The 24,038-nt window shown below is 40.2% G+C and overlaps 1 protein-coding gene across 12 annotated transcripts; it reads left to right on the plus strand.

Moving 5' to 3' along the window:
• Positions 1-23,562, plus strand: ACOT9 (acyl-CoA thioesterase 9). 12 transcript variants are annotated; one of them, XM_048045981.2, is made up of 16 exons: positions 1-142; positions 1,554-1,645; positions 3,269-3,295; positions 6,213-6,258; positions 9,935-10,105; positions 10,199-10,236; positions 12,366-12,449; positions 13,051-13,154; positions 14,225-14,298; positions 16,887-16,954; positions 17,786-17,897; positions 19,056-19,146; positions 19,631-19,716; positions 20,502-20,589; positions 20,776-20,926; positions 21,182-23,562. In XM_048045981.2, exons 2-16 carry the CDS (start codon positions 1,564-1,566, stop codon positions 21,238-21,240), a joined length of 1,281 nt encoding a protein of 426 aa, XP_047901938.1. In that variant the 5' UTR covers positions 1-142; positions 1,554-1,563; the 3' UTR covers positions 21,241-23,562. The 12 variants fall into 12 exon arrangements, with proteins under 12 accessions (XP_047901938.1, XP_047901940.1, XP_047901943.1 ...); XM_048045982.2 differs by lacking the exon at positions 1-142 and adding an exon at positions 375-431; XM_048045990.2 differs by lacking the exon at positions 1-142 and adding an exon at positions 486-618.
• The last annotated feature ends 476 nt before the right edge of the window (positions 23,563-24,038 follow it).

The following is a 24,038-nucleotide window of genomic DNA, read 5'->3' on the forward strand; positions in this document are numbered from 1 at the left end:
TCTGTTTTCATTCTGGGAACAGCGGCAGCCCCGCGGGGCGGTGCCGGGGCCTTCCAGCGGCTCGGGGCCTCCCCGAGCCCGGCGCCTGTCGGGCGGGGCCGGGCGGGCGGCGACTCTGTGGTGGCGGAGGAGCGGCCGCACGGTGAGGCCGAGGGCTTCCCCGGGGTCTCGGTGCGGTTTTTTCCCCCCGCACCGCCCCGGCAGCAGGCGGAGGGGCTCCTGCGAGCAGGGCGTGTGCGTGTGGGCAGCCGGGGAGCGCCCGCTGGCACCCCGGGACGGGGGCTGAGGGTCGGGCACACGCCGCGCTCCTCGGGGCGGTGCCCGGAGCCGTGGCCGGGGGTTGCTCTCCGCCAGCCCTCGGGGTGAGGCTCCCTCGCGGCCCTGGGGCTGCCCGGGGGAGGCGGCTGGCGGCTGGGCTGCTGCGACGCGCGGTGAGCTGGGGGGCTCGGGGCCGTCCCTTCTGGCTGGGTTGTGGTGCAGCCGGCAGGGCCGGGGGGTGGTCGTCCCCCTGTGCTCTGCCCTGGTGAGGCCACGCTGTGCTGCGTTCTGCCTTGGGACCCTCACTGCAAGGAGGACATCGAGGCGCTGGAGCGTGTCCAGAGAAGGGCTGCGGAGCTGGTGAGGGGCCTGGAGCACAAGTCCCGTGAGGAGCGGCTGAGGGAGCTGGGGGTGTTTAGTCTGGGGAAGAGGAGGCTCAGGGGAGACCTTATTGCTCTCTACAGCTACCTGAAAGGAAGGTGTGGGGAGCTGGGGGTCGGCCTCTCCTCACACATAACTAGTGACAGGACTAGAGGGAGTGGCCTCAAGTTGCTCCAGGGCAGGTTCAGGTTGGAAATGAGGAGACATTTCTTCTCAGGAAGAGCGGTCAGGCACTGGGATGGGTTGCCCAGGGAGGTGGTGGAGTCACCGTCCCTGGGGGTGTTCAAGGAGAGGTTGGACGTGGTGCTTAGGGACATGGTTCAGTGGGTGACGTTGGTAGTAGGGAGGTGGTTGGACCGGATGATCCTGAAGGCTTTTTCCAACCCTAATGATTCTGTGATCCTGCACGTTAGGCTTATTTGGAGTTGCACCCATGCTGACCCATGGGGTGAATGCCAGGGCTAGCTGAATGGCACTGTGTTGGAGGCCTTTTGATCCCCATCTGAGGGGGTGCCAGCCAGGTGCAAAAGAAGTGAATGTTTTGGGGTCACGGGTAACTTTTTAGATGTGCACAGCCGCCATCTGTGTTAGGATGTCTGTGGTGTAAAAGCTGGTATTCAGTCTGAGCTGGTTGTCCCAGGGCCTCTGAATAGTCAGTGAAAAGAACAGATGCCTCCAGTGAATCATTCTTCCTTCCTGTGTGCAGGTAATGGCAGATGCTGGTTTGAATTTCGTCTGGCTTGAATCGCTGTGTGGATTGGATCTAGTTTGAAAAATCAGGCTGATAATAAGGAGTGGGGTTTCTGAAGTAATCGGTGGCATTCAAAAACAAATTTTAATGAAATCTTTATGAAAATAACTTATTTTCATGGCGTTAAAACTAAAGACACCAAATTCTTCCACTCTGTCTATAGGTTGTGCACCATGTGGAAGCTTCCTTCTTTTCTGGCTCGGACGCTCACTTCTGGGACCAGTGGCTTGCCATTGCTTCCAGATATGGCTGAAGGTAAAGTAATTGGCTGTGCTTTGGAAGAAGATTTAGAAATGTTTCTGAGGAGGTTATTCTTTCAGGTGGTGGCCCTTGATTAGTTGATATGGTTTGCACACATTGCATCTGGGCATGTCCTTGACTGTTTATACCATATATACGTTTGTACCATTTATACCATAGCTCATGGTATAAATGTTTAGGAAGTATCAGAACATACGTGTTTGGAGATCAAATATGTATAGGTCACTGAATTTACAGGCTTAGTGGCTAGTCTGCTTCTTTAGACTTGGAAGAGTATGTGATTCTTTTTCAGAGGGACAGCTGCTTCTTGAGGAGGCTCTAGATGGAAAGTCAATGCAATACAGAGAGGTGCTGAGGAGCCTGGCTAGAATGGCTGAGAAATAGAGGAACCGAGTGGAAATAATGAGTCATACAGAACTGTTAGGGTGTCACTACTGCTAATTTCATACAGCGAGAGAAACCTTTTAATCAGATTAGTTTCATGAAAATGCACTCTCTCAGTAGAGCTTTGTGTGGAAAGATTGTTTTAATGCTGTAATAATAATAAACCAGTGTTCCTGTTTCAGAAACTTTAAGAATGTTTTCTTGCATTCTTATCCGATGTACTGAGTAAAGGAGAGCAGAAAAAGAGCTAAAACCAGATACAAATAATTCCTTCATGGAGTTCTGCTTGTTTCTGATGCTTTCTTTTCCCCTTTGTTTCTGAAATAGAACCTCAGGGTTATCCAGTAAAAGAGAAGAAGAAGGTTATTGGTTGTTAGATAGACATTTATCTAGACTATTGAAAAAAAAAAGCTATAGGTTAAAGATAGTTATTTGGGAGGTCAAAGGAGAGAAGCAAGGATACAGGACGTTGCATAATTGCAAATGTTACCCTGCTCTTTTATTTGGATGTTTTGTGTTGATGCTATCTGGAAGGCCAGTAAAAGTAGTGGAACCATCCTGGCCTTGCCTCTGGTTCTGTTCTAAGGAATGCTAATATTTCTTGGACTATAATAACTGTAGATATTTGAGATTCTGTTCTAAAATTGCAGCATTTAAATAACATTTTGCAAACTCGTGTTGATAAGTAAACTAATTCCCTTTAATTTAGTATACATGCTTTCACAAAACACCAGATACTTATTCTTACTAGCTTTTCACATGCTTCGTCCCAACGGTGGGTCCCAGTTGTGAACGCCCTCAGTTCTTCCATGGTACTCCTAGAGGCACACCGAGTGGATCTTCTGAAGCTTCCTCTGAGTTAACTCATCCTGCTTCATGAAAAATGCTGCAGATAGTCTTTACAAAACTGATAGTGTTTGTCAACAATAAATGGTAGCACCCAGTTTGAAAAAACGTTTGGACTTGGACTGCAAGCAGGTACTATGCAGAGCCAGTAGACAAAGGAACTGGAAAGCCGTGTTTGAAGGAGATGGCTGGCTCAGTTGAAATCACAAAGATACTGGCCATAAACCTTGGCAGTGAGCAAGGACAGGTTGCTTAGAGTTGGTTAAAATTTAGGGACATGTACTTAAATAGAATTTAAGCAGGTGAAATAATCAGGTAACCCCTTAATGGACGTCATTTGCATCATTTCTTGTAATTGTTATCTAACCTGTGTTTTCCACTCCACAGGACACTTACCCATTCATGTGAATAATGGTGTGTTGTGGTAATCTGAACATATTTTAATATTTGCTATAACGCTAAACTTACTTAGCTACTGTTTTGCCTTACTTTATTGCTCATGAAAAATGAAAACTTCTTCTTCTCTGTAGACTTGCTTAAAGCCCCTTTGCCTTCTTTAATGTTGTGAGTCATGACAAGTGAATGTCTCTGGTCATCTTTGTGGAAATATTGTACTGGATCTTGGATAGCACAGTGTGTTTCTGATAGCATGCTGGATAATGCATTTTTAACAGCCTTGTGGGATACAAAATCTCTTACGCAGCATCTCCGGCAGTACATAGCTTCATTTTAGACATTTGAATAAAAAAAAAAAAAGGTTGTGGTCCAGACACAGTGGATTTCTGCGTCTTTCACTGAAGGCCAGACGAAGCTCTATGCCAGACTGGTGGTAAAACACACCCGCGTGGTCTGCCTGAACCTGGGGAGGCACCAGCACCAGGGGCTGTGGATGGCAGAGATGGATGCAGTGAGCTCCTCCAGCTGCCCTCGTGCCCTTCGTTACTGTACTGCACAGCTCAGATAAACTCAGGCCCTGCTGCTCTGGTTTTAGACCGCAACGTAATGACCTCAGCTGAGAAGTTAGCGTGAAATATGCAGTGTGTCAATGATGGATAAAACCCATTTGCTGGAATTGCTCTGTGTGTCTAAGACATTTGCCAATAAGAAAAAAAGAGAATGCATGAATTATTATGCTTAATTACTTAAGTTTCTGTTATAAAATAATTAAAATCTAGAAAAGCAGTATAATTTTCCCAGGGGAAAGAAAGAGAAGATATACAGGCCTTGAACCTGTAAAATGGACTAGATTTAGATTGGCAAAATCTTAGAAACACTTTTATACTTTGTCCTTTTATTGTTCAAATGAAAGTTATGTGGTCTCAGCCTGGCAAATGTTTACTTGTATGCCTAAAATCAGAAATATTAAATGGGACTAATGGTATATACATGTTTGCAGGTTTGGACTCGAGGTTTTTCAGAGCTTTTTACGTCTCTAAAGCTGAAATGGAAGATGAACATAGTTTAAACCAAGACAGAGAAAGTGCTGTTTATTCCCCCTCCGTCCCAGCACAGTCTGCACGCTATTGGAAAATCGAGGTTTTGTGTTCTAGAAGCTCTGACAGTGTTTCTGCTAACACTGTGTTAATCAATGCATGCTATGGCATCTTCACAGGTGGAGTGTGAGTAACAGGAAAGTAGTAATTCGTATTATGTAAACAAGCCTGTTGCTTCTTAAGAAAAAAAAAAAAAGAAAAGAGAATCAGATCCCTCTGGCCCTTCCAAAAAAAACGAGCTCTAAAATTTTCAATCAGTTCTTTCTCACTGAATAGTTTTTGTTATTGGAATTAGTAATGGAACTCATCTTATTTCAAAACGTATTTTCAGCTTAATTTCCTAAAGAACCCAGGCCTAAGTAGTTTGTTTTTGTCTTTGTCTGTCTTCTTTTCCCTCTCTTCTTCCAGACTCCTTTGTTGCTTGCTGCTAGCCGAGATAGATAAGCACAAATCCCAAACTGTGTTCCCCCAAGGTTTGTGAAAACCAGCTTCTGAGTCAGAGGTTCGTTAGGGTGCCCGAGTTAGCGCTGCACGTGGGTCAGCCTGTGTTTGATGGCAGTTGGCAAGTACCTGGGGTCTTTGTAGTGGCCACTGTCAGCTTGGCAGAGCCCTGGGCTAACCACAGCTCCTGCCAGTGCTTGGCTGGAGGCCTGGCAAAGCAGAGGTAGGTTTAGAGGGTTGGGAGGGGAGCTGAGGGTTTTGCAGTAGGGGATGAGCAAGGAGGGCTAGAGGGAGGGATATGTGATTTCAGTCCATAGGGAATCAGGCTCTGTTAGCTCCAGGGGTCACAGAACAGCTAGCTGAGTGCTGTGAGTACTCTGACCTGGCATTTAGTTTGTGATGTGCAACGTGTGATGATGTCCCGTAACTTAAAAGTAAAAAGAATCAGCTCATGAGTCACCAGCAGCCCTCTTTCTGTTTGTGTGACACTTTATTTTTGTAACCCTTCCCTGATGTGTCACTATTTTATCCTATTGTTTGGGCCCTCTTTATTAAAAATCTTTGTGAATAAGCAATGAATTCCTGCTATCCAATTCTCAGCTCTATTCTGTTATGAAGTTGGGAATTGTTGCTGCTTGTTTTCGAGTGTTTCCGAGTAGCACATATTCACCTGCCTAACAAAGACAGAATATCTTGGTAGATTTGGTGAGACCCTAGCACATTTAATAGCCCCATCAGGAAAGAGTAGAATAACTGCCTGTGCAGAGCTAGTATTAACTCTGATAGTGCAAACAGTGTGAAAAGCAATTTTACAGGTCTCACTTCAGTGTCTTGATGTTGTGTTCTTTGAGGCTTCTAGAAATTCAGGCTATAAAACCCTCCTGGCAGCAGTCTGTCTGCTGGTGTTACCCGCCCTTCATGTGTAGGTCTAATCAAAACATATTTTTTTTCACTCCCCGTCTCCCAGCTGTACTGTCCTTTTAATGTTCCTTTTACGACTTTCTGATCTGTGTTATCTCCACTGTTTGTTTGTGGTTAGGCTGAAATATTTTCACATCAGAATTCCTCAATCCGGTCTTGATCTGCTGTCTCTTTCAGTTGTTAATGCAATCAAACGCCTGCGGTGCTAATTAACAAACTCTCTAAATGCATTCTTTATTGGCTGTACAAAATAAGCTACACAATCATGTTACTCAGTCCAATATTGTGATATGCCTACTAACAGCATCAGCGAATTTGGCCAAACTTTTGTTTTTCAGGCTTTTATTTGCATGAATTTGCTTAATTTTTGTTTCTTCTGGGATGAGGATTGTGCCTTTTTGCACCAGGCAACCAACCTCACATTCTTCCCTTGCCGAACTAAGCTTTGTTTGCTTTGATTTTTTTGTTTGTTTCAGTGCGAAGCAGATTGAGGGATATAGTGGGAGCATCTACCAACTGGAGGTACAGTGTACATTAAATGTATTTTACTTCATCTATCAAACATGGAGAGAACTCAGAGCTGTAGCAGAAACGTGAATTCAAACTGAAAAGTAATGCAAAGTCTTGGGTTGTTACTTTGTGGATCACAAACTTCTGAGATATTTCTAGCAGATCTTTAGCACCGAGGGAACAAAATACAAGGTCCTGATGCTTACAAGATTCTCTTGTTACCTTGGAACCTGATGGAAGTTTAGGAGCTCTAGGGCCTTACTGGAAACATTGTGTTGCAGTTATCTCTTGATTTATCTGTTGGTGGATTAATCGTGGTCAGATGTATCTCAGGCATTTCTTTTCTCTGCTGGAACTTAATTGTAGATTAATTTACATCTGATTTAAATCATCTAAATTTTGGTTTATCCAGTTTGCCTACCTCCCCCTCTGTTATCATGGATGAGGCAGAGTTGCCTATAATCCTGCAGTTGTTAACGCTTCTGAGTAAGTCCGTGTAGTGGTCAGGGAGACTTGTGTTGCTGATTGGTCGGCCCCGCATTTATTTTCTTGATGGGTGATTATCTTATGACTGTATTTGATGAGCTCTTGTTACACATTTTGAGGACTGATAAGGAAAGGAAAAGGGGCTTGCCTGGATGGAGTGTCTGATATGTCTTGGCCTTCTGAATAGGTTTATCTAAAAGGCATTATAGGCCCGCTAAAGCAAATGCCTGAATCGGGGAAGTTGAGCTTTGTTTAGGAAGACTGGTAACTAAGCATCATGGGGCTTGACATTTTTGTGAGGTCAGCTGGTAAGGAGTCTAGAAGATGACTTTTAAAAAAGCCTTTCCTGCAGCCCATAGCGGCTGGGGAGGAACCATGCCATGTGGAAATACCACCTGAGGAGTGAGGCTTTAGAGGGCCCTGGTCAAACCTGATCTTCCATCCATTTTTTTGCCCGTGTGGTACCGAGTTTAGGTACATTTCTTGTGCTGTAAAAAATGCAACAGAAATGGTTTGCAAGGTTCTGTATGCTTTAGCTACCATGAAGAAGTAAAGTCAGGGAGCCCATTGTTGGGAGTGCTTGAGAATGACAGGCTTAATATGGGGGGAGGTTTGGAGAATATGGGTTGTGTAGACTTTGAGAACCCACTTTTATGTTGGACTGACACAGAGTTGATAAATGTGGAGTGTGAACAGCCAGTGCTTTCATCGAGTTAGACCATGGAATGACTAAAGAGGACCGACCCAAGAAAACAGCCTGATAGGGTTGTGAAATGGGAGCTAGGGAAGGACTGTGAGGGCCTGATGCATATGAGAGGGGAGAGATGCGTGTTGGAAGAACACTTTGGGCTATTAATTTTGCTGAAAGGAAACTTTGGTTCATGATTTCTCTTGTAAATGGCAGTGGTGTTTTGTATTAAAAAGTAACACCTTGCTTATAAATGTCTTCTGCTTTTGTACCCATGTGACTAAAACAATGAATTTGCTCATTGCTGATACAGTGCAGTGATTCTTATTATAGGTCTCACATAGGTATTAGATCTAGATTATGGAAGATTTAGACCTTACTGAAGTCAGTAGGAATAACTAATCCACTGAATTAGAAGGCCTGTAAAATTTGTCTGGGGTACAATCTGATGACAGATTTGTGGGATGACTTGCATTACAGTTTAGGCAGAGTTGTAGCCATTTCTGAAACAAATAATGCCATTTCCCAGAATGTTTTGGGCAGTTATTAGTTAATACTTTGAAATATTGTTACTGTATGACTGATAACTGCAGGATGTAAAAGTACTTGGCCATTGAAAAACGTTATTGCCTTGAACCCAATATTTCTGCATGTTGAAGAGTACATTCTGAAGCCAAAGTGAAGGGTGCTGCTGCTGACCTCAGAGGAGCCAGGATAGGACTGGTGAAAACAGAGTATAGTTGCATTTTTATCGCTTGTTTTCTTTCTGTGTGTTTGTAGACCAATTTTTTATTTACTCTGTGACTGATTTCCCTTAAACCTTGCACTGAAAGCCCTTGAAAGCAAACCTTAAAAAAAAGGCAAATAAAAATACCAAACCACCACCATGAAGGAGCATCACCTTGGACATTGCACCTTTCCTTAGTCATCTAGTATATTCTATTTCTATGCAGTGGCCCAACTTCAAACGTAAACACACTGGAATAGGTTGTTCTCTTTTCATTTTTTCTGAACTCTGCAGTTGTCATGTTGCCGAGATGAGGTAAGCTGTATTTCGTATGTTTATAAACAGTAAAATTTAAAAGAAAGACATTTTCTGCTAAACCTTTACTGTCTTTGATTATGGATTCACACTTCCCCCAGAATTATTTAAGAGCAAAGAGGGAGTATAAATAGTTTAAATGTGACTTTTCTACCCCTCCTCTCCCAAACATAAAAACCAAAGCCAAAAAAGTCATCATCTTAAAGTATGGCTAATACCCAGAATTCATCCAAAGTCAAGACTTAAAGACAAATTTTTGATGATCTTGGTGAAAAGGTTCTTTCTGTTGTTTGTGTTAAGATTTTTTTTCCTCATTAAACAGAGTGGCACTCAAATCACAATGCAGCATGCACGACTGAATGAATGGCACACATTCACTACAAGTTTAAAATTATGTTTGGTTACTTAGTGCATGAGAAGACATAAAACACCACAAAATTGATTAATAGTTGTGCACACTCTTTTACTTTTTGCCTGAACCGTTGCATGCTTAACTTTCATTTATTTAGTGCTTTGTTATTGATTCTAGGGATGTTATGAAATACTTGCTTTATTAGTTAGGTTGCACTTCTAAAGGGAGGGTGCTTTGGAGGAACAGGTAAGAGAGTATGTTGGGCAAGGTTGCTGTTATATATCACAGGTATCTGTGCAAGGAACCACCTTGGAAAGAATTGGAAAGAAGTGACAGTACGTTGGCACTGTCTCCCTTGTGAGATTTGTAACCCCTCTGGACTCATGGTGCTGAAAAAGCAGCTCTGAATTATTGTTCCCTTTTCTCTATTATTTATTTTCACAACTTTCCTGTGTAGCTTTGAGACTACTGGGTAGAAAGGGAAATATGTAGATTAACTTTCCCTTTTTTTGTGTGCCTCTTTTGTGTATGCTGCATGAACTGTAACTGTTGCTGTAAAGGAAGAAGTCATCTGTAGGTGATAGCAATTCTTACCAGATTAGCTCTCTTTGTTGTCAGTGCTAACCAGTACTGTACATCTGCTTTACTTCCTGAGAGAGATTGTAAATTGACAGTCGTGTAAAATTGACTTTGTAGGAAGAGTTGTAATACAGTAGCTATGAAAGGTGTGAATACACACAAAACGTTATAGGTTAAATTAGGCGTGATCTGAGTGTTCTTTCTTTTTTTTTTCTTTTTTTTTTCTGTTAAAACTAAGTTGTTTTCAAGGGGAATCATTTTTGTAGCATTCTGAATTGGATAAATTTCATTTGTCTCTTTAGTACAAAGTATGTGCTTGCAACTGGTACACAAAACTATTCAAAACTTTTTGGCAGTAGTGTTCCTTTATCTGATTATGTGCATTTCTCCTTCTTTTCAAGACACACTTACTTTGTCGTATGATCTTTAATTCATTTTTTGTTTTGGTAATTTTCAGTGTGACATCTTTTAGCTAGAGAGAGTTTCAGCTGTCTAATATACTCTTCTCATACTCCAGATGAAGCGTTTCTTTTCTTACTAGGGATCATGTGCAAGCAATGCAGGAAAGAAAAGCTCTTCATACTTTACTGGCAAAACGTCAGGAAGATCTCCCCCCTAGAAGAATGAAAGATAGCTATTTGGAAGTTATTCTGCCTCTAGGAAGTCAACCTCAAATAAGAGAGAAGTATCTGAATGTATACAACAGTGTAAGGTAACAAAGTAAATATATTACACGTACAGGAAAGTGTTAACTTTAACGTATTTTGGAAGCAGTTATTTAATTGTCAAAAAATGTATCTTACAGGTTTGGAAGGATACTTGAAGATCTTGACAGTTTAGGAGGTAGGTACCTGTGCCCTTGAAAAGAAAACACAAATAGTGCAGAGTGAGTGAGTACTGTTTGAGTACTGATACAGTGTGACCTCAGCAAGGATTGCATCAATGTGCTGTCTCTGAGGGGAATTAAAAAAGATACTGATGCTGAAAGAGGATGAAGTATGAACAGGAACAGCCAGAAGCAAAATGCTAAGCTTCAGCTTCTGCCAGTTTGTAAAGGACCAGCTGTAAGAATAATTATACTCAGTTCCTTCACGAGTTAGCTTTCTTATTTTTTTCTCCTTGTCATTTGTTCATGGTCTTTAAAATATCAAGATCTTTGATTCCTGTTTTGCAGCTAAAATAATTGCCGGGTTGTTAATATGACTTGATGTTTTTCTCTTAAAAGTCCTTGAAAGTGCCCAGAGAAGGGCAACAAAGCGTGGGAATGGCACAAAGCTGTGCCGGGGAGGTTCAGACTGGACATTAGGAAACGTTTCTTTGCCGTCACACACTGAAACAGGCTTATTAGGGAGGTGGTTGCTGTCCGTGCCTGTCAGTGCCCAGGGGCGTTTGGACAATGCCCTCAGTAATAAGCTTAAATTTTTGGTTAACCCTGAAGTGATCAGGTGGTTGGACTCCACAATCTTTGTAGGTCCCTTCCAGCTATTCTGTTCTGTCTTAAAATGTCACCACATGACATCTTTCTTCAGTAAAGTTCTTTAGCTGGTCAGTAGCAGTTTGATGGAGGTTTCTCGCAAAAAAATGAGTGCTTGTTAAGGGAAAGGTCTGAGGGAGAAGTACGTATGTAATGGTTCCTTCAGCAGGACAGAAAGACCTTCTGTGGGTCCAGATGGCCAAGAGTGAGGCAGGCAGAGAAACAAGTGAATGCAAGTCACCTGTCTGTGAGGATAGGCAAAAGAGCTAGATGATTTGTATTTTGTACTGGGATATGGAAGATAGGACCTGTCCTAAATTAAAAAAGGAGACTTAAACCTAGTGTCTCATTTCAGTTGATAAATAAGATGAGCCTTTTTTTCATTCTGTGCCTTGCTTAGTTTCTCTGTAGACCTGTGAAGATCTTGGATTTTTCCTGGTAACAGCAGACAATGTCTTTGCCTTGTTTGTAGTCATACTTATCTTCAGTCAGTTCTACTGGGGTTATATTATTTTGGGGAAATCAAGATTACACAGTGTTCAGAATGGTGGTAAGCGGTTTTCACAGGAACAAGTACCATTCCACCCTGTTCCCAGCATATCCAATGATCTTGGCATGTGAACGATTGATCAACTTCTAAGTTTTTGTCTTTGGCATTGAGGTTCTGATAAATCCCATTCAGACTATTATTAATTGTATTGATGCCATAACTGCTAGGCATAACAGCTTTTAGAATTATGACTTCAGTCATTTTTACTTACATTTCCTGGAAAGACAGAGTTTTCCCTTCTCTGGAAAGTATCTGCACCTAATGAGATGCTTTTGAAACCTTTACTGAGTAAAAATTACTTGAGTACTAGGAAGAAAAATCTTTGCAACATTACTCTTTATTATTGCTCTAAGGAGTCTGTTATTACTCTGAGGAGTCTGTTTACTTGCATATGCCCTCATGAGCAGAGCTAATTAATTTAAGTAATCACTTGGCTAGTAGTGATTACAGTGTGGTAAATACCTCCAACTATGCTTTCATACCTGTAAGGCACAGTTTATCTAATCTGCACCTCTTTAAAGCAATCAGTATCTGAAAACAAGTCTGCAGATAGTACGTATCCTTGAACAACCTGCATGAAATCAAAGTAGGAGGTAGGAAGGGAATGAAGAATCTGAGAGAGTGGGCTACAGGGGTAAGGGAACATTATGTGGGATTGGAAGGAGTGGAGCGATGGGTTGATTTAAAGCACTCAGTTAAATTTCTCTTTGCAGTAAGTAAATATACATATAGCTGAGACAGCTGCTGAATCACTGTTTTCTTTATAGCAATCCTCTGAATTAAGTACATGAAAATGTGGAAGTCGTGCACTCCTACGCTGTGATATTTCGGTTTGTGTTTTGCAGGTACCTCTCATGCTTCACAAAGATGGTTTTGATCTGCTCTGCTAAAATTCTTGTTAAAATACAAGAGAACTAAATGCTGACTCCGTTTTTGGTCTCTCCACAGTTCTTATTTGCTACACTCACACCAAGCAGGAAACGCAGCCAAGGTCTCCCTTATCGATAGTTACAGCCCTGGTGGATAAAATTAGTAAGTGGCAATTTGATCAGCAGGAATAGTTTCATCTGTTTATCTTACTCATTCGGCAGCTACTGCATTCCTGTCGTTGTTACTGGGGATACCTTCTTCCCTCCCCTGTTGAGTTGCCTTCATGTTGTTTTGGCTTTGACCTCTTAAATACTCTGGCTTTTCTTGAAGGGGGGAGGGGAAGAGGGTTTCGTGGATGCTTTTCAGCATTTCAGATTTCCCTTCCTTTAAAAACACAACTTTTGTGCAGCCTGCACTTCTGTGTTTGGTTTTGTATTAGCATGTGAGTTTCTTAGCTTCATTTTTAAACAGTGTTCTGGTGAAGCTGGACCTTGCTTGTGTCGCATGTTCTGCTGACCACCTCTGTGGGTCTGCCATCCGCCTGCCACACGTGTGCCTGTTCCTTCCTCTTCTGGTTTTAGTGAAAGCAGATAAGGCAGGAACTGCAGGCTAGCAGTGTGGTCCCATACAACAGCTGTCTCTTCTGGGTTGTTTGTGTGCTTTGCTGCTTACACAACACAAAAAGATCTTAGAAGAACCAGTCTTTCTAGTATTAGACGTGAGTGATCCGTCTCCCAGTAACCTCTAACATTTATTCCTGTAGATTTGCACAAGAAGGTTGTACACCCTGATTGTGACATCAAATTCACGGGCAATGTTTCTTGGGTTGGAAAGACCTCAATGGAAGTAAAGATGCACATGCTGCAGGTTAGTTCTGGTGACTTCTGTCTCTCCTACAGCAGTTGCAAGGTGTTTCAGAGTGAATTCTGGATGATAACAATAACAGCCTAAGTTACATTTCTAGAATAACTGAGATGACTTCCAGTAGTTTAGGTATAGCGAGATACGCTGTTGCTAATCCTTCTGTCAAGACGTGCATTTTTCTTAACCACAATTTTGTAGTTAACTTTGAGATCAGTAATACTCAGAGACAAAATAGGTATCTGTGCTCTGTATCTTTAGAAGCTTCTCTCTGCTTTTGAAAAGTGTTATTTTCCTTGTACCTGTGCATTTTATAGATTTATAAATTTTAATGCTGATATTCAGACTCAGTATTAAATTGTATTTTCTGTGCATATTGTCTACTGCATAGCGTAATTTTTGTAATAAGTTACTAAAGGCTAAATAATAATCGAAAATAAATGGAAGGTGTAACTACTCTACACTGTACAGGAAGCAAAATGAATATTAATTTAATTAAAAATCCCTAATATTTCTAGTGAATACTTACAGTCTGTTGATCAGTTAGCTGAAACATTCAGTAATTTAATTATTTAGAGAAGCAAGGATAGTCTACTTATGTGATAGGAGTGGCTATGAGTCAGGTAAACAGGTAAATGTTTTTTGATTCAGTTTGTGTCCTTAAGTGAAGTCTCTGATGTAGAAGATAGCGTTACAGCTTTGTTGTCTGAACTGCCTCCCAGTGCTGACAGTGGTGCCAATTTGGTATTAGTTATAAAATTGTTTAGGCATTTCTCAGAATAAAGAGTAAGTGGGCATTTTACAATTTTATTTTATATTTTTCCCTAGCTGAAAATAGTAGTTAACTAGCGTTCCTCTGCTTCATGGTTTTGTTGCAGAATTCCTGAAAATGGAGTTTTAAGCTGTGTTCTTTCCTTCTGTTCAGCCTACTGTGGGAGATCTTAGAAGGGATGATAAAATGAAAGTAAACATTGCGATAATTATATGATTGTGTAGGGGATACCAACTGAATAGCTCGCTAAGCGCTTTTTATGATTTTTGAGTTTAAAGGTACAATTGTTTCCTGTCTCTCTCAGTTGCACGACGGTGATTACTGCCCTGTGTTAGATGCAACCTTTGTCATGGTGGCCCGGGACCCAGAAAACAAACGGTAATTTGTAGGACAAGGAAGTAGTCTTCAGGCTCCTGTTGTGGTGAAAGTGGCAAACGTGGCAGCTATGTATGTGTGAAGCTGTATGGTGTGGGTTATAAATGAATCGTATAGTTGACGTTTTCTGTTGGCAAATGTTACTTCCCTGGGGCAAGCATCAGAGCTTTGAGTTCAGGAGTCAAATGATACCAGGCATTGCTGTTAGTCTTCGGATCTGTCCCTTTTCCGTAACAGATTTCCCCGCGTTTGGATGACTGGCCTGATGAACAAAGAAGTAAAACAGTGGACTACAAACCCATGTGCGTTGTACAGTAGCTGTTAAAATTGATTGCTTTCTTGCCCTAAAAAAAACCAGAAAGATTGAGTCTCAATGGTTCAGAATCACAGAATAGCTTAGGTTGGCAGGGACCTCTGGAGGTCATGGTCATCTAGTCCAACCCCCCTGCTCAAGCAGGGACACCCAGAGCAGGTTCCCCATGAGCACATCGAGGGGGTTTTTGAACACACTCTGTGCCAGTGCTGTGTCACCCGCACAGAGCAAAAGTGCTCCCTGATGTTCAGGTGAACCTCTTGTGTACCAGTTTGTGCCCATGGGCTTTTGTCCTAGCATTGGCACCACTGAAAATAGCATGGATCCATCCTCTACTCACCCTCCTTTCAGGTAGGTTAAATAGCCTTTGAGTGTAATAGTATCGTTAATTCTGTAATTCGTTATGGTAGGTGTTGTCAGAATACTTCAACCTAAATTATATAAAAATTTATGTAAAAAAAACATGGACCTGCTGAGTATTCTCACAAAACAAAACAACAACAAAAAAGAGAAAAGTATATAAAAACAAAACAAACAAACAAAACAAAACAAAACAAAAACCCTTCTGGTTTCACCCTTTCTGTAATATTCAGTCATTAAATAGACTGCTCAGTTTTAGTTTTGGTTTATGTGACTCCCATACTGGAAAAATCAACTATATTTCTTAGATCTTGTATTTCTTACACCTTGTGTAGCCCGCAGAAGTAATAAACCATTTTCTGTTTCTGACTAGTTTAAATAATCGCTTTTATTTAATGAAGAAGGATATTTATTGGAAGGATTTTGCTTGACATAATTATTTAATCCTGATAACATTATAAGTAGTTATTAGTATGGTTTTCTGTATCAGATTTGTGTTATTTTTAGATTCTATTAGTGTATTTATACATTAAAAAAAATATATATATACACTTAATTTTACGGTTCCCCCTCTTTTTTTCCCCCCTAAAATTTCAAAAATGGCATTATACACTAGTAGACTGACTAATGTAGCAAAACAAACAAACAATAATACTCCAAGCAACTATCCAAAGCAGTATTTTTATTCTGCTTTACAAACGGGCTAGGGACAGCTGAGGAGATATGCTGTCTGCATAAGTCCATGTAGATAAGACTTCACACAGACTTTAGTGTCTGTTCTTCGAGCCAGCTAACCACAAACCCGGTGTGTTCTGGAAGTATTCTGTGTGAGGTAGAAACCTTTCAGAGAGGTACAGGGTATATAAGATTGGGTATAGTGCCCCTAAATCTGGTTGCATGGCTTTTGGACCATAAAAAACTTGCATCTCAGGGGCTTGGACAGGATAGCTAATGGAGATGCATCCTGAGCTGAAGAGAGGGAGAATGAGCTGTGCAATAGTGTAGGAGCTGGTGTGTCTTGAAAATCCAGAGTTCTAGCAAACAAGGGAAAAGAGCAGGCTGTTCCGAGTGAAAGGTCTCTTTGTATGCTTCTTGTTACCAGCCCAAATAAAGCCTGAGGACAGAGGTGAATTGCTTAGCAGATTTACATATTTGTGTGTGTATGAATGTGTATATATGTGTGTGTTTATTTGCATATATATCTTGTTTTGACTATTTGTATAAGTGTTTAAAATATAAAAATAATCTGTGGAAATCATGAGGAACAATGGGTCTTGAAAATAAGCATTTGCCCTGGCTTGTGAGAAGAAATAACTAAGTTTTATGCAGTTTTGTTAGAGTAAATTTATTTGTGCAGTCAAGTAAATGTATGAATTGGGACTCAAGGCAGCCTCGTATCATCTTCTTTGATAAGTGGCGTATGTGGTAAACAGCTTTTGGCTGTTGATAAGGCTGTCATGGGAACATGTAGATTGTAAGAACGCTCGCTAGCTACAGCACTGTGCTCTTTCTATTCCAGAAGGAATGCTGCTGTTCAAGTTTTGTGTATCTATTTTAGACTATCCTAGATCGCCAGTTCCTCATTTGCCGAGTTTCTAAATAGCTTTCTGCTTTAATGATCTCCATGTAATCTATGGGTACAGATTTAGCTCTTTATGAAGCACAGATGTGTCAATTATTTTTTCTTAATTGTACTAGATTGTGGTTGGATAGCTTCAGTTCTGAAGAGGCAGTTAATTAAGCAAGTATGATATTCTGTTGGCAGCTGTCAATTATGAAATAATGTATTTATTTCTACGATGTAATCTGAAGGATGTCTTTTAATCTTGTGTAGTGTGTATGTAAGCAAAAATGAAACACAGTGTATTTACAGGACAAATTCTTGTAAAGTTTGTAATTTACAAATCTCTGTCCATAGGCCGGCATTTGTTAATCCACTCATTCCTGAGAGCCCTGAGGAAGAAGAAATCTTCAAGCAAGGGGAAAGTATGTCACATGTAGATGTAGTGCTTAGTGACATGGTTTAATGGTGGACTTGGCAGTGCTAGGTTAAAGGTTGGACCAAAAGGCCTTAGAGGTCTCTTCCAACCTAAATGATTCTGTATTTTCTGGTAGCATGCAAGTCTGCCTTAGTTTCAAGTTAGTAGCTGGAAGGAAGTAGACTTCAGAAGTTCTCCTACTTAGAAATGGTCCTCATTTGTTCAAAAGAAGATTTTTGTCATGTCTTGTATGTCAATATTGCTAAGAGTTTAAAAGCCTGCTCTCACATTCTTGGAAACTCTTTGGCTAAACCGACAGGCACTCCACGTCAGTACTGAGTACTGAAAATGGAGGGGAGAGCAGAAGAAATATCATAGCTTTGTTTCCTTTTGTTTCAAGCTGGAATTTCGAAGTGGAGAATTAATAAGAAACATTAAAGTTTGAATAAACTGAACAAAAGATGTTTTAAGTTAAAATTTCAATCATTATGGCCTATGGCAGTGAATTTATAAATTTGCATTCTTGTACCACTGACAAAACCTGAAGAAGGTTGCTATTTAGTGATTCTTGCTTGATATGTTTTTTCTGTACTTCAAGGGGAATACGTAAGTTTCCTGTAAGGGGACTGGGTGTCAGCATAATTGGGTCTTTATCTTTTTTCTTAGATGCAGTCAGTTCTAAAAGCCAAATTTGTTTGAGTTAGGACTGTCAAGCTCTAGCTTTTAACTTAACAGAGGAAAAAAAAAGGAGTCAGTTGATTCCAGATTCAAATCGTCAGAGCCAAATCAAATGTTTTTTTTTCCTTTGAACTCTAACATACTTTTTTTTTCTACTTAGTGAACAAGTTAAAGAGGATTGATTTCAGCACTGCTTCCTTACTGAAAATGGCTCCCACTGCAGAAGAAAGAAACATTGTTCATGACATATTCCTGAATACATTGGACACAAGGCAAGAAAGGGAGGGATGGAGGAGAAATGGAGTCTTGAGGAAGAAAATTAATGTGCGTTTTGAGTGGGCTCTTAGAGGGCATACTGGCATAAAGGCACATGTTTTGTTTTCCCATTTTTCAATTTAAACTCTGGGTCATTTTACTTGAAATACAGGTACAAACTTTGACGTGTCATCTGTGCCTCTTAAGAGTCTTTCATCATTCAGGAGTGTTAGCTCTGCCAAGATGATGAAAGTGTTAGCACAAAGAGCTTCTGAGTAAGATGTTAGGAATAATCCCGGGGAAAAAGGTTAATGATGTTTAACCAAATAAGGGAATGCAATGGTTTTGCAGCTGTGTGATTTACACAATATAAGAGTTTTCTGCCAGGTAGGTAGAAAAAAGCCTGTGAGGGCTGGAATTGGCCATATTTTGATCAGGTAACTTAGTGTGTTTTCGGAATAATTCTGAGCAACATTAGTTGGGGGAGACTAGTGTTGTCACACTTCTCTTATAGTTCAGATTTCTGTGAAATCATCCAGTGCCGAGGGTTGTCACACAATGTTTAATAACATTAGCATGCTGTTGTGTTTGTGGATGATTTCTTGGACTCACTAACCTTACACAGTTGTTATTTTCAAAGCTGTTCACCAAAGTGAGACATACCTTCCATTAAAAATAACAGAGGTGTTTTGTACACAGTCTGCCTGGGTTTGAAAACCTTAGACTGTCTGCATGTTTAATGTTGAATTATTCTGTTAGCTCATATGTGTTGAATTATTCTGTTAGCTCATTATGATAAGTATATCAGTTTATACTCTGATTTAATAAATAGTGTAAGGCTTTTCTGGGAAAGTGTGTGTTTTGTGGATGTGGCTTATCTTTTCTTTCATGTACCTTTCTCAAGTTGAGATTGTTCCTTCAAAGGAGTTTGGACATTAGCAGAAGTTTCTGAAAGAAGAGAAATGTAGACTTTGTAGATTTATTATTGCAGTCATAAGTATCTCTTTAGATACAGCTTCAGGCTCAGTTGCAGCAGCTTTCAGTGACATCATTCCTGGATGGTGGCTTGTTTGGTTTCGATTTTTCTATTTTTTTGTGTTTGTCTGCATTTACTTCTTTTGCATTTCTGACCTGTTGAAATCTGCTCATGTAAAGTTTTTTTGTTTCCTTCATAGGACAGTAAGTTTTCGGAGTCGTGTATTACCGCCCAATTCAGTCTGGATGGAAGATGCAAAGCTAAAAGGCCTACAGATTTGCCATCCTCAGGTATTTTGAAAAATATGAATAAACTACAGAAACGGCTACTGGATTATGAATTGTCTTTTAAGACTAGTTAATACATTATTTTGGTTAGGTCCTGCAGTCCTTGCAATGTATTTAGATCTTAGTTTCTTTTGCCATTTTTCTGTTCATGGAATAGAAAATCTGTATCTATTTGGATTGCCACTGTGAAATAGGAAAGAAAGTAATGAGAAGTCTCCTATGACTGCTTAGTTTGTTTAAAGAAATTAGTTTGTAAATTATTTAATTTGGGCTTCCAGTTTATGACGCAGTCTAGAGTTTTATCAAATGAGTCAGTTGAGTGCCTGTTAAGTAAAGGTTCCTCAGCCATTTGGACTTTTGCATGCCTTTATACATCAGATGCTCGGAGTTCTGTTAAATGCTGTGAACTGAAGCGCAGACTTTAACACAATGCTTTGAGAAGAACATATGTGATGCAGTGGTCTGATTTTTCTGTTTCTACATACAGGAGCGGAACATCTTCAATAGGATCTTTGGGGGCTTTCTAATGAGAAAGGCATTTGAACTGGGATGGGCGACTGCTTGCAGCTGTGGGTGAGTTGCAGACTTTTTATGTGTATAAAATCTAGAACATTGAGCATGTATGGATAGGTCAGGAAACCATGCTAGCCAACCTAATGACAATACAAATAGAAAAGACCTACATGTTCAAGAGGAGGATGCTGCACTGTTATTTCACAGCACTATTTTACTTAGACCACCTGTCATATTTGCAGAGATTTGCATCATGCTCCTTGGAGCTTGTTTTTTAAACACTAAACATAGGGATAGAAACGGAATATTTTGTCTGTTTTGTTCTATCTTGCTAAGCTACTGAGACTGACTTTGAAGATACGTTTTTTTTCCTAAATGTATAAAATAAATGTTCTCCTAAATAAATACTACATCTATACAATTCAACAACTTCTAATAACTACTTGTGTTTAGAAAGTGTGACTGTTCATCACCCAGCAAAGATCTACGCCTGAGTGTAATGGAGCATGTGTAGCCTAATAGAAAGGTGCCTTATGTCAGTGCTTGGAAAACCAAGGCCTAAGCAATGGTGGCATGAAGTTTGCCTAGCCAGTGTAAGTCATAAGATACAATGATGATGCAGTAGTGTAACCTTAAAGAATGTCTGTTTTTATGTGTGCAAGAGGTTTCCTCCTCTTATTTTTGTCTTGGGTGATGGCATAATTCTTTAGCACTTCCTGTGACCTGCATTTAAGTAAGAGATTTATTTTCTAGTAACACATCATTGAAATGCTGGAAAGGAAATAGTTTAAATTTCTCCAAATACACTGGTTGTTCTTAATAAGAAATTCCTTTTTCTTTCTCAGGGGTTCCAGACCTTTTATTGTATCTGTTGATGATATCATGTTTCAGAGGCCAGTTGAGGTTGGATCCTTATTATTGCTTTCTGGACAGGTGGGAGTTTATTTCTCTTTGAAGAGCAGAAAAACGTACCCTTCCTGTTATCACTGTTAATCACTGATAACGAACTGTGCATTATGAATGTGTATGACTTTTCTTGTTAAACACTAAAATTGTCTGTTAGAGTTTTTCAGTGCCAGTGATGAAGTATGAACTGTAACTCCTTTCCTAACTGTGCAGGTCTGTTACACGGAGAAAAACTACATCCAGGTTCGAGTGCACAGTGAGGTATATGATGCAGATACTAGAGAGCACCACACAACCAACATCTTCCATTTTACATTTATATCAGAAAACGAGGTCCCACGTGTTGTCCCCAAAACATACGGAGGCAAGTACCCAGTTAATGCATTGCCATTGAAACTGTGGGAAGGAACACTTCCTTTCTGTTGAAACGTTTGTCATTTTAATAGATGAACTATTGGCATTTGAATATTTTAACAGGATTTTGCGGCAAAGCATATTTATTTTATGCTGTGATGACAATGTGGATTGCTTCTTCATCTTACCATTCTGTGTAGTTAGTTGCCCAATACTGATACTAAGTTGTAAATGTGTTTTTTCTCTTTTCTTCACCTAATTTCAGAGTCCATGTTGTATTTAGATGGGAAGCGACACTTTGCTGCAACCATGAAAGAAATCTGAGAAGCACTGAGTGCTGCACCAGCAGTGTATCAGCATGCTGTCTTAGAATGAATGAGTCATCACCAAGGATGGCTAACAAACAAGTGCTCTCAATACTAAACCAAAATAAAAAAAACCAACCCCCCCCTTTTTAGTACTATTTATGTATTTGCATATAAGTGGATTTTTTATTCTCCGCTACTAGGATTTCTTGAAATTTCCTTTGCCACACCAATTCTGTTAGGAAATGAGGCTGAAAAAATACAATCATACTTTGCTTTGAGAGATCTTGTTACATCCCCCCCCCTTGCTGTCTTGTCACCATCTGCCTGTTTTCCCTTGGTAGCTTCCCTTTGTGCTTCTCTGACAACGGATAGAAGTTCTATCAGAAAAATGTGTGCAATAAGTAGATACAGATGAAGCCATTGAACCTGTATTCTCATGTAAATTAGGTTTAGGGTCTTGTTTTTCAAGAAGGACACGGGCATCTGGGTTGCAACAGAAACTCAGAAGTTATTAGTGTGCACAGTGTACAAGCAGGTATTTTCCATCATTTTGGATTTTACGAGGTTGTTGCAGCTTCTTTTTTATATGGTTTCACGTTCACTTGGTAGACTTTTTTTGCAATGATGTGAGGTTGCTAGATGGTCTGTTCTGACATTGTAGGCACACAGCCAGCCCTGACAGCCTCTTCTAATTTTTTTGTTTGCTGCTGCAACTGCACGCTAGCTCCTGAATGAGTAATTTCTTGTAGCGTATGGAATAGTGATCTGAGTGGTGAAATTTTGTAAGACTGGGAAATGGTATTGTAGAGCAGAACTGGGAGCAGAGAAGGAAAATGCTGCTAAAATGGTAATGGTTATGTTTGGTTTGTGCAGGAATTAAGGGCCCAGAGGATCTGTGCTGAGCAGCTCCCGAGTCAGGTGCTGAGAGGTTTTTTTTTTTTATTGGACTGAGCGGTGGAGATGACATCCTCCACAGCTGGGTTATTTGTGTGGTTACTCACACTTCACTACAGTCTACTGAGGACTGCACAGCTTTTAAAGTTGTTGAGTTTACCTATGAAGGATGGAGCAACTGAGCACCACAGAATGGACACCAAAGTGGACATAACTATGGTATATAAGTAGCAGGAAGAAAGTAGTTGATACTGAAGTGCTGCTGATGTAGTGGAGAAAGCTTTCATCTGCAATATCTGGCAGATAGAGCCCAACATACTGAAATTAGGAGGATGAGTGGATGGAAATCATCAGCTTTTAGCAGTGGGGATGATGGGTCACAAGCACAAAACGTGGCCTTGGATACCTTCAAATCAAGACCGATGTTCTGTGTGAGCAAGGAGGACACCTAAACTGGAGTAGTTGGGCTCCATGGCAGGTTAAATGGATGAACTGTGGTGTTTTATGATCCAGGAGAATAGACTTATCTGTCCCTTCTAAGTTTAAAGTTTGTGAAATCAGGAAGCACTGGGTAAAAGTGGTGTGACAGCACAGATGCACGAAATGAGTTGATAAAACAGGGTGTTGAGATTTTTATTTCAGAGTAAAAAAGTTTAAAAAATTAATGTTTAGAAGCAACTTTATTTTTGCTGGAAGGATAGTGTGAGGTTCATGGCTCCTGAAAGCTGACTGTTACTCCTGTAAAGAGACTGAATGTTACAACCACTAGCATGTAACACATTGGCCTTTCTAAGAATTTGCTGCCTGTATTTGTAGGTTAGGCAGCTTTCCAGTGCAGGAACAGGGTTGTTACCTGATCCAGATGGGATTAATGCATTGCAGAGAGATCAAGCTTCCAGATCCCGACATAGTTTCTCCCTTCGGTTACACTCTGTTGCTGATTCAGCTGTTTTTAGTCATTTTCTGTAATGGTTAATGCCGCTCTGGGTATGTATTATATTTTCTGTTTTCTTTACTTTTAAAACTCTTTTGAAGCTGAATATACTTGACTGACCAAACAAATAAAGAACTGAAAATCTATCCCAGCTTTTTATATGTATCAATATTTAAATATGAATTTGTCATAATTTCTAAATTCAGCCTTCGGAAGGGGGTGGGAGAAAAAGGTTATAGGGTAGGGAGCAAGGCTTGACATCAAAACCTCTGGATGCAGTGAAGAAAACAAATCCCACAAATGAAGTTGCTTAAAAGAACTATCTCATGAATGAAGATGCTTGAGAGAATTGCTGTGTTTTTGTACTTCATGATAATGTAATCACGTACCACAATTGCAGTAGTTATAGAAATGTATCTACAGTCATGCAGAACCTCTGTGTTTATATATACAAATATATATATATGTATATTACATCTTTTACATATAGTAATAAATACACAAAGAATTTGTGTCGCCTATTTTTTGTCTGGGACAAGAACTCCAAGCTGTCACCATCTTTGATAATAGGTAAATGAATCTTTGTCCAAGGAATATTATTTATACTTGTCTCTATGTACGTTTGTGAGAGATAAAAACTACTTATTCTTAGGTCTCACATTGAGAATAGAAATATTTTACTGTAGTAATTAATGCTGAGTTTGTATTGTAACTTAATGACCAACGCCTCACTGCTGTGATGAATCATTACCACTCAAGCCTAGAGTTATTAATAGAAAATCTTTTTATTTATAGTGAACATATCTGTGTAACTGGCTGTAGCTCTGTAATGGAAATGTTTCTCTGCCATCATGTCATGGAGTACAGCAAGGAGGAGATCTGTAGTAGCTGGATTGCCTCCCCTGGCCCTCTCAGTTGTTGCTGATGTAAAAGAGCTCTGGGATTGACTGAGCTCAGTGCCTGAAAAAGAACTTTGTTTTAAATGT

The sequence above is a fragment of the Anser cygnoides genome, chromosome 1, assembly GCF_040182565.1.
Source record: "Anser cygnoides isolate HZ-2024a breed goose chromosome 1, Taihu_goose_T2T_genome, whole genome shotgun sequence".
Classification (NCBI taxonomy): Eukaryota; Metazoa; Chordata; class Aves; order Anseriformes; family Anatidae; genus Anser; species Anser cygnoides.

Coding starts and splice junctions, on each gene's coding strand:
- ACOT9 (XM_048045981.2), top strand. CDS start 1,564: ATGTGGAAGCTTCCTTCTTTTCTGGCTCGGACGCTCACTTCTGGGACC. Junction 10,106..10,198: donor AATGTATACAACAGTGTAAG/GTAACAAAGTAA, acceptor TGTATCTTACAG/GTTTGGAAGGATACTTGAAG. Junction 10,237..12,365: donor AGATCTTGACAGTTTAGGAG/GTAGGTACCTGT, acceptor GTCTCTCCACAG/TTCTTATTTGCTACACTCAC.